We start from the raw sequence: 12,484 nt of genomic DNA, 5'->3' as shown, positions 1-12,484 counted from the left end.
TAAAAATTTGGAACTGAAAAGTACAGTAACTAAAATGAAGAATTTACTAAAGTGATTCAAAGTCAGATTTGGACCAGCAGAAGAAAAAGTCAGCAAACTTGCAGTTAAAGAAAAGTGAACAGAGCCTAAGGGACCAATGGGACATCATGAAGTAGACCAACATATGCATTGTGTGAGTCCCAGAAAGCAGAGAAAGGGATGGAGAGAATATTTGAAGAAATAATGGCTGAAAACTTCCCTAATTTGGTGAAAGACATGAATATAAATATCCAAGAACTTCAATGAACTCCAAGTAAGATGAATTCAGGGAGACCACACCAAAACACATTATAATCAAACTTTTGAAAGACAGAGAGAATCTTGAAAGCAGCAAGAACAACTTATCACACACAATAAGATTAGCAGCAGATTTCTCATCAGAAACTTTATAGGCCAGAGGCGGTAGGCTGATAAGGATGATATAGTCAGTGTGCTAAAGAAAAAATTATAAACCAAGATCCGATATCCAACAAAACTGTCCTTCAGAGATGAAAGAGAAATCAAGACATTCCACAATATACAAAAGCTGAGGGAGTTTTTACTATACCTGCTCTGCAAGAAATACTCAAGGGAGCCCAGCAGGTTGAAAGGAAAAAACACTAGACAATAACTCAAAGCCATGTGAAGAAATAAAGATCTTAATAAAGGTAAATACTTGGGAAATTATAAAAGCTAGTATTTTTGTAACAATGATTTATAACTCCACTTTTTGTTTTCTACATAATTTTAGAGATTAATATACTTTTTTAAAAACAGCAAGTAAGTGAAGAGAGAAAGGGACAGAAAGAATATTTGAAGAAATAATGGCTAAATTTTATATTATTGTAACTTTGGTTTTTAACTCTTCATTTTATTTTTCATATAATTTAAGAGGTTAATTATTAGTTTTTGTTCTTAGGCTCACAGTGTATAAAGATATAATTTTGTGACATCAACTGAAATGGGTAGAGACAGCTACAAAGGAGTAGAGTTTTTGTATGTTATTGAAGTTAAACTGGAATAAATTCAAACTAGTGTGTTATAACTTTAGGATGTTGAGTGTAATCCCATGGTAACCACAAAGAAGGTAGCTAGAAAATATATACAAGGAAATGAGAAAGAATTTAAATGTTTCACTAAAAAAATTTTTTAAAAATCATCTAAACATGAAAGACAGTAAAGCAGGAGATGAGTGACCAAAGGGTGTGAGGCAAATAGAAAACAAATAGCGAAATGACAGAAGTCCCTCCTTCAGTAATTACTTTATTTTTATTTTTTATTTTTTAAAAAATATATCTTTATTGATTTCAGAGAGAGGAAGGGAGGGGGGAGAGAGAGATAGAAACATCAATGGTGAGAGAGTCATCGATTGGCCACCTCCTGCACACCCTCCACCGGGGATGGAGCCCGCAACCCAGGCATGTGCCCTGACCAGGAATCGAACCTCAATCTGGAGCATAGGTTGATGCTCAACCGCTGAGCCACGACCAGCTGAGCTCAGTAATTACTTTAAATATAAACAAAGTAAACTCCCCAGTCAAAAGACAGAAATTGTCAGAAGGGTTAAAAAACAAACAAAAACAAAAAAGCACATGACCCCAACTATATGCTGTCTACAAGAGACTCACTTTAGATCCAAAACACAAATAGATTGAAAGTGAAAGAATGGAAAAAGATATCTAATACAAATAGTAACCAAAAGAGAGCAGGGGTGGCTATACTAATACAGACTTTGAGTCATAAAAGATTATAAGAACTTTGAGTGTTAATGAGATTCAGTACACCAAGAAGATAGAGGAATTATAAGCATTTATGTGCCTAATAATAGACCATCAAAATATATGAAGCAGATAATGACAGAATTGAAGGGAGAAATAGACAATTCTGCAGTAGTTGGAGACTTTGGTACCCCACTCGCTATAATGGATAGAACAAGCAGATAGACAATAAGGAAAGAAATGGAGAAATTTTCACAATAAATCAGCTAGATCTAGCAGACGTATACAAAACACCACCCAACAACAACAGAATACACATTCTTCTCAAGTGTACATAGGACATTTTCCTGGATAGACCATATGTTTGGCCACTAATTAAGTCTCATATTTGAAAGGATAGGTATCATACAAAGTATCTTTTCTGATCACAGCAGGATGAAGTTAGAAGTGAGTAACAGAAGTAAAACTGGAAAATTCATACAAATTAGTGGAAATTAAATAGCACTCTTTAACAGCCAGTAGAGCAAAGAGGAAATCACAAGGGAAATTAGAAAATACTTAGAGATGATTGAAAACAAAAACACAACATACCAAAACTTGTGAAACACAGCGAAAGTGGTGCTAAGGCGAACTTTATAGCCATAAACATTAAAAAACAAGAAAGATCTCAACAATCTAACATTACAATTTAAGGAACTAGACAAAGAGGAACTACTAAATCCAAAGCTAGCAGAAGGAAGGAAAAAATGATTAGAGCAAAGATAAATGAAACAGAGAATAGAAAAACAATGGAGAAAATCTTGGACACTAGAAGTTGGTTCTCTGAAAAGATCAACAAAATTGCCAACCTTTTGCTAGATGGACTAAAATAAAGAGAGAAGACTCAAATTACTGAAATCATAAATGAAAATGAGGACGTTGCTACTGATTCTACAGAAATAAAAAAGATTATAAAAGAATACTGTGAACAAATGTATGCCAGATGAAATGGACAAATTCCTAGAAACACAAAACCTACCAAAGCTAAGTCACGAGGAAATAGAAAGTCTAGATAGACCTATACCTAATAAGGAGATTGAACTGGTAAGTAAAAATCTCCCAGCAGGCCCTTTGTATTGATCTGCAACTCGTCGGCCCTTTCCCTTCTCTGGGGAAGTAAAAGAAACTTTCTCTCTACATCTCTTCTTTTAGTTGTGAAATCTTTTACAGCCCACTTCACCAGCCCAAACCCTAACACTCAACAACTTAGCTCTCTTTGTTGTTGAGCACGTTGCCCTTGTCTCCCTGTTTTTCTCTCTCTTTTGGAGACATATGAAGCAAGGTATTTCCTTTCTGTATCCTTCCTTTAGTAAACTATCTTTTTGTTTGTTTAAAAATGGCTTTATATAAGGGCTTTATAACCTCCCCTCCAAAATCTTAGCTCAATAATCAGGTAATTTAGGACAAGATTCATGCATTTCATTCACAGTGACTCCCCTAACTGGGAGCACCTCTTCCTCAACAGCCTGTGCAGGTCCTCCAGGGGCCCTTCAGGGCTGACGCCAGCAGCCTCCTGACCACCACAGCCCTCTGTCCGACCTCCTACAGCCCTGGCAGAGGCTGCCAGGGGCTGCTCAGCATGAGATGTGGCCCCTGCATTCTTGGGCCTGGGATCCTGTACACACTTCGGCTCTGATTAAAATTAAAAAAAAAAAAAAAAAAAAAAAACTCCCAGCAAAGGCAATCCCTGGACCTGATGGCTTCACTGATGAATTCTACCAAACATTTAAAGAAGAACTAACACCAGTCCTCTCTGTGTAACTGGAAAGTCACTTTGTGAACAGCCTTACCAGACAACTCTTCGAAAGCAGAATGGCCTTTCTGAAGAAATAGTTTAAGGCCTTTAGGAAGAGCTGAAGCTTCTTTAGAGCAGGGACTAGTTCATGAGCATTTTCTTAGGTGTTGGCTACGATGATAGAATCATAGTCATTCCCCATGTAAGCAGCACTACCATGAATCTTTCATCCACATGACCACCGGGGAAGTAGGTGATTTTGTTCCCATTTTACAGATGAGGAAACTGACAGATGTGAACCACTTTGTTCCAGTCCTAGAGTCTGGACTTGAATTCAGGTCTGTTGGACTTGAGTCAGCTCTCCATCTGCAGTCTTATCTGCTTTTTTTTTCTTCTTCTGACACTACACACATAGTAGGTGTTCAGAAAATCTTTATCGAATGAATGTTGAAGAAGACTACTGGAAATGTGGAGACAAGTGGAGGTGGCAAGTTTTCTAACTAACCCCAACAGGAAGGAATAATGAGTTGATAGAGCCACTAGAGGTCAGAATTTAGCAAGTCTTTGTTAAACCAGACCACTGCCTGTGATAGTCTCTGACCATTTGAGCTGGAAAGGACCTCATAGCTGCCCCGCCCCTCCCCAGCTTCCCTCTCCATAGGTGAAAAACTGAAACTGGAAGATACTATGATTTGCCCAAAGCCACAAAGGTGCCCCGACTCCCAAACCATGTTCTGCCCAACACCACGATACCTCTTCGGGCACCTTCCTGGAGCCTCAAACGTTTTGTTGTATGAAAACATTCAGTGCCTATCTGGAACATGAGAGGCCAAGCCTGGCCCTGTCATGGGGCTATAAAGTGAAAATGGGGGGGTTTGTTTAATTTGGTTTGACTTTGACTTGGAGTTTTACAAATGAATCATGACCCAATAAATTATATAATTATAATGCAATAGGTAGATATAAATTATATATATTTAGAAATAGTTTCACTAAATAAGATTTATCTTACCTATAATACAGTACATTCTGTAATTTTCTACTTTATCTGCTTGGTAAGAAAAAATGCTAATCACAACCTACTAAATTGATTTCATCATGATCCTTGAATGGTCAGAACTTGAGTGTGCATACCACTACTCTAAAGCATTGATTTCAATTAGGAAAGAGGTTACTTACCCTGAACTTTTATCACTTTACACCAGATCGTCTTTGTTTTGGGTAGAGGGTAAGAGGTTACTAGACCAGGACTGTCACAGACAAACTTTGGAAGCCTGTGCAGAGATGAATGAAACAGACCAAGGCTAGGAGTCCTTTCTTAATCATGGCAGACCCATCAATCAGGACTCATGAGAAAGAGTATAGAGGCTGCTGTAAACTGGCTCTGCTGTCAGTTTCAAGTGGGGTCCCACCTGGGAAGCTAGGGGTTTAGCACAGAATACATGCACTTATATGTGTAATGACATTGGAGAAAAAAGATTGTCAAGCACTGAAAATCCATGAGGGTATAGATATAAAATTATTGATTGGGAATCCTTGAGAGTTGAAGGCTTGAGTCCCTGAGCAGTGGGTCCATAGACAGGCCTGAGAACAGGTTTTTTTGTTTTGTTTTGTTCTTGCTGATAACCTAGACTAGTATATCTCTGACTTTAATGTGCATAAGAATCATCTGGAGATCTTATTAAGATGCAGGTTCTGATTCAGGGGATATGAAGAAGGGCTTTGATTTAGAGCGAGAGAAAAGGGAGAAGGGTCTGACAGGTATGTCCAAGCTTAGCCAACTGCCTTTTTCCCGCAGACATGGAGAAGGGCTGCCACTTCCGGCACATCTTGGCCTGTGCTCGCCTGACCCTCAACCCAGGCCTGAGTGAGCCTGTGCTGCAGCAGGTGCTGGAGCTGCTGGAGGACCAGAGTGACATCGTCAGCACAATGGAGCAGTACTACATAGCATTCTGAGGACAGGTGGCAGACAGCTCATGCGGAGCCAGGCCAAGGAGAAAGACCAAGTGGTGTTCCCTCCCACACTCTGATTTTAAGCATCATGCAGAGGCTTACAGGTCAGGAGGCAATTATCTTAAAGTCAGCTGTGAAATATGGTCGGTCATTTGAGGAATGGAATTTGGCATAAATTCTGTAGGCTTCCCTCTACTGCTGTATTCTTGGGGATAAAATGACTTAGCCACAACGTACAAGAAAATCCTCTCGTTGACATGCTGACTACACTGGGCAACCTTCATGGAGCAGAAGGGGCGGAGACCATGTTGGTGGCTGAATCCGTGTGTGTGGATGGGCTCTATCGTGATAAAGGAACACGACATGGTAAAAAGCCCATGGACTGCGGGAGCTGAAGAGCATGCAGCCAGATCACACAAATCTAAAACTTTTTTAAAGTTCAGACTATCAGGAACATTCTGTGCATCTGCCTTAATGGTTAAGAACCCCGCAGAGTGGACTAGCTCTCCCTGGATGGGTATTGCTGAACTACAGTTTCCAAGGGTCAACACTAGCGGTGAGTCATGAGTCCTGGGTTGAATGCTTTTATAGACCCCTCCAGAGGTGACAATAAATGGATCGAAGGCATGGCTCTGTGTCCATTTTTCTTCTGAGTTGAAAGGTGTCTCATCGCATTTTCCTACATTGAGGATTAAATACATTGTCCCTTATTACCCTGAAGTTCCGGGGAGTCTTCAGGCAATTATCTGGCTGTGGTTGATGTATTTTCAAGGTTATCATTGAACATGCAGGACATCCTGACCCCATCCAGACAAAGACTCATTATGTGCCCAGGCAGGTGATGGAGTTAGCCTCTGCTCGGAATGACAAGGTAAAGGGAAGAATCTGAGGCATGTAGTAGGCTTGTTCTAACAGCAAGATGACAAAGCCAGCCAGCAAAAATAAAGTGTGGAGAAAGATAGGGTGTTAATTATAGTCATTTCACAAAAGGCACATCTGCATTTGTCTGCTGCGTTTGTGCTTGACATAATAAGCTCCTAGTGGCTCTGCCGGAGAGCCTGTAGTCCCAGAGAATTGCTCTGCTCTTTGTGGAAATGGCGTGCTTTTACATTCAGAAGTCGGCTGTAGCTCCTTATGTCAGGCTGAGAGCTGGTACTGACAGATAGCTTTCTGTCATGGACTTTTCTGACGTGACCCAAACCTCTGCCCTGTTTCTAACAGTGATTACCTGGATGGTTGCCCTGTGTCCTCTCTGTCCCGTAGAATAGGGTCTACCTGGAATGACATCCCAGTGGTTCTTCCTTGAGGTCTGTGGCTGTTCCATATTGAATACATCTCAGGTTATTGGAACTGCCAGGAAGGAGTTTTGAATTAGACCATTAAAAGGCATTCATAGCTTGCACGCAGCAACCCCACTTCTAGGGTTTAATCCCAAAAGGATGCTCACACAGGTGCAAAAGGATGAATGCACAAGATGTCCATTGCTCTATAATTTAGAATTCTATAATTGGGAAAAATATTTATAGGGAAAAAATAATTATGGCACATACACACAATGAAATACTATGCAGCCATTAAAATAATGGAGCGGACAGATAATATTGCCACGGAGCACTCTTCCCAGTAGAATTAGTATACCACTACTGATCTAAAACTACCTGTGTGCATATGTATGTCTGTATAGAGAGTGTTTCTGTATGCACATCTATACAAATGTAGCGCAGTGTACACTTGCATACAGTTGTCCACTCCCCGCTCCTAGAAGTACTTTCTGCACTTGGCTTTCAAGACACCACACCCTGGGTGCTCTTTCTCAGTCTCCTTTGCTTAGTCCTTCATCTCTTTGAGGGCTCAGGGTTCAGTTCCAGACCACTTTTCTATCTAGTTTGCTCCCTTGGAGATCTCAACCAGTCTTGTGGCTCTGACCATCTGTATGCTGAGAAATTCTGCAGTTTATCTCCAGTTTGGACCTCTTTTGAACTCCAAACCCCTACGCTCAACTTCCTGCTGACATCTCCACGTAGGTGTCTTAACAGACAACACAAACTTAATATGCCCAATGCCAGGCCCCCAATCACCCCTGACCCCACACACTTGTTCCTGAAGTTTTCCCTAATTCAGGAGAAGGAAACTCCATTTCTCTCAGTTACTCAGACCAAACCCATTGATGTTCTCTCTCTCACATCCAGTCTGCCCACAAATTGCCTTGACTCTACCTTCAAAATATTTCTTTTTAAAATATATATTTTTATTGACTTTTAGAGAGAGGAAGAGAGGAGAGAGAGAAAAACATCAATCTTCTGCCTCCTGCATGCCCTACACTGGAGACCAAGCCCACAGTCCAGGCATATGCCCTGACCAGAAATTGAACTGGCGACTAATTGGTGCCTGGGCCAACACTCAACCTCTGAGCCACACCCACAGGGCCTTCAAAATATTTCTAGAATCTAACACTTCTCACTCCTCCACTGCCACCACCTGGAGTATTGTTGCCTCCTCACTGTCCTCCCTGTTTCCTCCCTTACCCCTCTTAGTTCATTCTCAGCAGAGCAGCCAGTGATTCTGTTAAAGCTTAAGTCAGATTCCATCATCTGCTCCAGCTCTCTCACGACTTTCTTTCAGTCTCGTTCTTGATGGGAGCCTAAGGCACAAGGTTCTGCTCTGCCTGGCCTCTGTTCTTTCCCCCCACCTGCTCGGCTCAACGTCATAGGCCTTGCCGTTCCTCACACACACTAGGGACATTCCTGCCTTAGGGCCTTTGTGATTACTATTTCCTCGCCCAGAGTGTTCCTCACACAGATAACCTTGTGCTGGACTTCCCCTCCCCTCCTACGTCACCTTCTCAGTGAGGCCTGCCCTGATCTCTCTCTTGATAATTGCAACTGACCCCTTCACCTTCCTCCCCAGAATTTCTCAGTACTTAATTTTCTCCACAGTACTTGTCACCCTGTAACACACTCCATATGTTTCTTACTTACCCTGTTATCTATTTCCCCAACAGAAGGAATGTTCCATGAGAGCAAGACTCGCTCTGTTTTGTTTCCTTCTGTGTTCTCAGCAACTAGAACAGTGCCTAGCACATCTTTCAAGCAGTAACACCTTTGTGGGTATGTGTGTGGCTGCTCTTCACCAGTGAATAGCTTCAGGTCTTTCCTGTGGGGCTTACTCCAGGGTCTTGGAAGGCTGTTCAGGCCAGAAGTGCTCAGAATTAACACCCACTGGAAGCAGCCTCAGCCAGTGGGACCTGAGGTTTAAATACGCCAGCTTCCTTGCCCATCAAATGATGAATCTGGCACGGCCAGCGTGGTTCAGTGCTTGAGCATCGACCTGTGATCCAGGAGATGGTGGTTCAATTCTGTGAGGGCACATGCCCAGGTTGCGGGCTTGATCCCCAGTGGGGGTCATGCAGGACGCAGCCAATCCATGATTCTCTCTCATCATTAATGTTTCTATCTCTCTCTCCCTCTCCCTTCCTCTCTCTGAAATCAATAAAAATGCAAAAAAACAAATGATCGATCTCTGAGGCACGTGTTCACCACTTCCCAGAGTTTCTCTGTGGGATTAAGCTCCATCCGCCACACTACCAGCTAAGGATAGCCACCCTTAATTGGCTGGCTTACCCTCCCTTACTTCCGCACTCCCCTTTGCTGTTTGCCACGTCTCCCAAATGAATTGTTTCCTTTCCGGTCCTTGTCTCAGGATTAGCTTCTGGATGAACACCAATTAACACCATGCTCACAAATATATTTGAAAAATGCTATATGAATAATTCTACACATCGAACAAAGAGGAAAAATTATTAGAAATGCTCACCAAAATGATAAGCTTGTTGCCTCAGAAAGGTGAAATGTCAGATGCTTTTTAACTACACATGTGTTTACAGTTAGCAAAAGTCACACAAATAAAAAAGCTATTTCTTACTCCCCATCACATGCTCCTATCACCTGAATAGTGAGTGAACTAAGAATTAGATGGACCTTATATCCCACAGCAGCGTAATAACCCTGATTAGATGTGCGAAGCTCTTGGAAAGTTCTCTGGGGCAACTACAGCTGTACCCAAGAGCCACCAAAAGGTTCCCCTGAAGAGGAGGGAAGCTGAACCAGCATTCCAGCTCTCCCAGTGTGCACATGATTTGGGAGGTGTGAACACTGATAGAGTTTATGTAAGCAAGAAGACAATGCTGCTGTCTGGTCCAGGATTTGTTTGAAGATCCACGATTACCCCCATGTGGTAAGCTACCAGTGCTCCTCGTCCCTATAAGACACTTCTTTCTCATTATTTCCCCTCTGATAGTGTGCCAGGACTGGCTGAGAGAACGCCAAGTGGAAAGAAGTCTATTCAGTGATGAGGAACCCAAGACTTGGTGCCAAGGATCGAAACTAAGCAAACTTGTAATTTTCCGTTGGAGGAAACAACCACACTTTCTTACTAGTGTGGTTTCTTCTCTACAAGTGGCCTCTGCAGCAGCTGCCCCAAAGAAGCATCTTGTTTCCATATTAAATTTATGTGAAGCATACGGGCAGACTCGAAGACCATGGCGAGGCCTCTGGAGAAGCCAGCAGCAGGCGCGGGGCGAGAAGGGGGGCGTTCTGAAGGGAAACGGCGCTGTGGATGAAGAGCTTCACAAGAGTTTTTATTTGCATGATAGCCTACTGGTGGAGGCTCTAAATGTGAGCCCAAACTCCCCAGAAGTGAGTTTTTATATAATCCAGAATTTATTTTTGAAATGTGGCCTATGTTTGTTGAACTTTTATTAGGTAAACCCAAATGTAAGTCATAGTACAGCCCAAGGTTCTATATTCACAAGAATTCTAAGTCAAATCCCACAATCCTGAAGAGACTCATGGCCCTCCCAGTATGACAAATTAAAATGATAGGTTTTCGTTTTGGAACACGAAGAGAGGAATTTTGAGGACCACATAATAGCCCTAGTTATTTTTAGATAGAGACAGTAAAGTGGTGTCTCATTAATTCCGACTGATTTGGTGGAAGGTTTGTGTAAATTAGTGGAAAATCTGGGTTTGAAATAGTGCCATTTTATTTCTTTAAGGGTCTACCAAGTGTTCTGTATTATATCTGAATTACCACAAGGAAACAGGTTTGCTGCTGTAATGAATAAGAAATAATTATGTATCATTATTATTCAGTATCACTTAATTGTTATGTATCATTTAATATTAATAGGTGATTTATAAGTACTTGAACTTTAAGAAATTTTAAAATATATGTCTGCACAAAAACTTGTGCATGAATGTTCACAGCAGTATTATTCCTGATCTCCAAAAAGTGGAAACAACCCAGATGTCCATCTGCTAATGAATGGATAAAAACGAATGTGGTATGTCCAAATAGTGGAACTTATTGAGTCATAAAAAGGGATGGAAGTACAGATACACCTTGAAAACAGTATGCTAAGTAAAAGAGCCAGATAGAATAGGCCACATATTGTATGGTTTCATTTATATATAATGTCGAGAATAGGCAAATTCATAGAAACAAAAATTAGATTGGTGGTAGCCATGGCATGGGGAAGGAGGGGAGTGGGTGGTATAGGTGGTCTTTTGGAGGTGACAGAAATGTTGTGGAATTAGTGGTGATGTTTGCACAGCTCTGGAGTGTACTCAAAACCACTGAACTGTGGGTTAGGCTGGGATTCCTCACAGCATGGTCGTCGGATTCCAAGGGCAGGTATCCCAAGAGAGCACAACCCAGGCAGAAGCTATGTGGCCATTTTGTGCATAGCCCCAGAAGCCACACACTGTCACTTCCATGGCATTTTAATTGTTGAGGCTGCCACAGAGTTCCACCCAAGTTCCAGAGGAAGGGAGTAAATCACCTTCTGACAGGGAGTAAAAAGTTTCTAATATCAAAAAGTATAAAGAAGGGGTGCAGGGGAGGGGGCTACCATTTCCCAGGTACTCTGTATTTATTTTTTTAGATTAGATTGTATATTGTTATTAAAATAACTTAATAATATTTTGTCTATATGTCCAGACATTATGTCAACATTTTATATTCACTTTGCTTTTTTTACTTAATACTATATCTTAGAGTTGTTGGTTTTCACTTCAGCATACAAAATTCACCTCATTCTTTTAAATGGTTGCATAATTCCATTGTATGGCTGCCCCTTAATGTTTTTAACCAGACCCTTATTGAGAAATATCTAATTGGTTTCTAGTTTGTTGCTGTGGCAACCAATTCTACAGGAAACATCCTTGTACATTTTTCTTTTCTTGGCATACATCTCTGAATATATTTGTGTGATAAATTTTTAGCCATGCAACTGATAGGAGAAAGCATGAGCATTAAAAAATTTTAATAGACATTGACAAGTTACCCACTGAAAAGATTGATCCATTTCATATTCCCATCAGTGATTTATAAGTCTACTGTTTGTGCACAAGCTCACCCACACTTTGTATTACCAAGAATTTTAATCACTATCCATATGACAGGTAAGAACGATTTCTGGGTTTTGTTTGCATTTATATTTCTTTAGGTATGAGTGGTGTTGAGCATTAGTTCAACCTTGAGACACATTTCTTACCTAGACGTTAGCTATTGCTGGCAGCAGAGGCTGAGGGCAGCCAGGATCATATGTTCCAGCAGTGGTAGCTACACAATCAGCCCGCAGGCCAGTTGCTCAGCTCCTAGGTAATAAATACATAGCTGGAATAAATATCCTGAAGAACTTGAACCTCAAGGCTCTCAATCTGCTACTTCAAGGGGTTACACGCCTGCCCAAATATTATCTATAACAATACATGAAGGCGACAATCTTTTAAAAACCAATCACCAGCCCGGCTAGTGTGGCTCAGCAGTTGACCATCAACCTAGGATCCAGGAGATCTCAGTTCGATTCCCAGTCAGGGCACATGCCCAGGGTTTCAGGCTGGATCCCCAGTAAGGGGTGTGCAGGAGGCAGCCGATCCATGACGCTCATCATGGATGTTTCTCTCTCCCCCTCTCCCTTCCTCTCTCTGAAATCAATGAAGACATTGAAAAAAAAAATCAC

At 41.4% G+C, this 12,484-nt stretch overlaps 1 protein-coding gene across 4 annotated transcripts in view; it reads left to right on the top strand.

The window, feature by feature from the left end:
- Window positions 1–12,156, top strand: part of STN1 (STN1 subunit of CST complex) — a 44,186-nt gene extending 32,030 nt beyond the window's left edge. For 2 of the 4 annotated variants that reach the window (XM_081158731.1, XM_081158732.1), the window contains one exon: window positions 9,760–12,156. In XM_081158731.1, coding sequence (XP_081014857.1) covers window positions 9,760–10,223 — 464 coding nt within the window. In that variant the 3' untranslated portion in view covers window positions 10,224–12,156. Of the gene's footprint in view, window positions 1–5,308; window positions 6,091–9,759 lie in introns of those variants that run through there. The other 2 variants (XM_081158734.1, XM_081158733.1) reach the window with 1 other exon arrangement.
- Window positions 12,157–12,484: the final 328 nt, after the last annotated feature.

Source organism: Miniopterus schreibersii (genome assembly GCF_964146895.1).
Source record: "Miniopterus schreibersii genome assembly, chromosome: 14".
NCBI classification, from domain to species: Eukaryota; Metazoa; Chordata; class Mammalia; order Chiroptera; family Miniopteridae; genus Miniopterus; species Miniopterus schreibersii.
The sequence above is the reverse complement of the archived record's forward strand: the minus strand, read 5'-3'. Positions and strand labels throughout refer to the sequence as shown.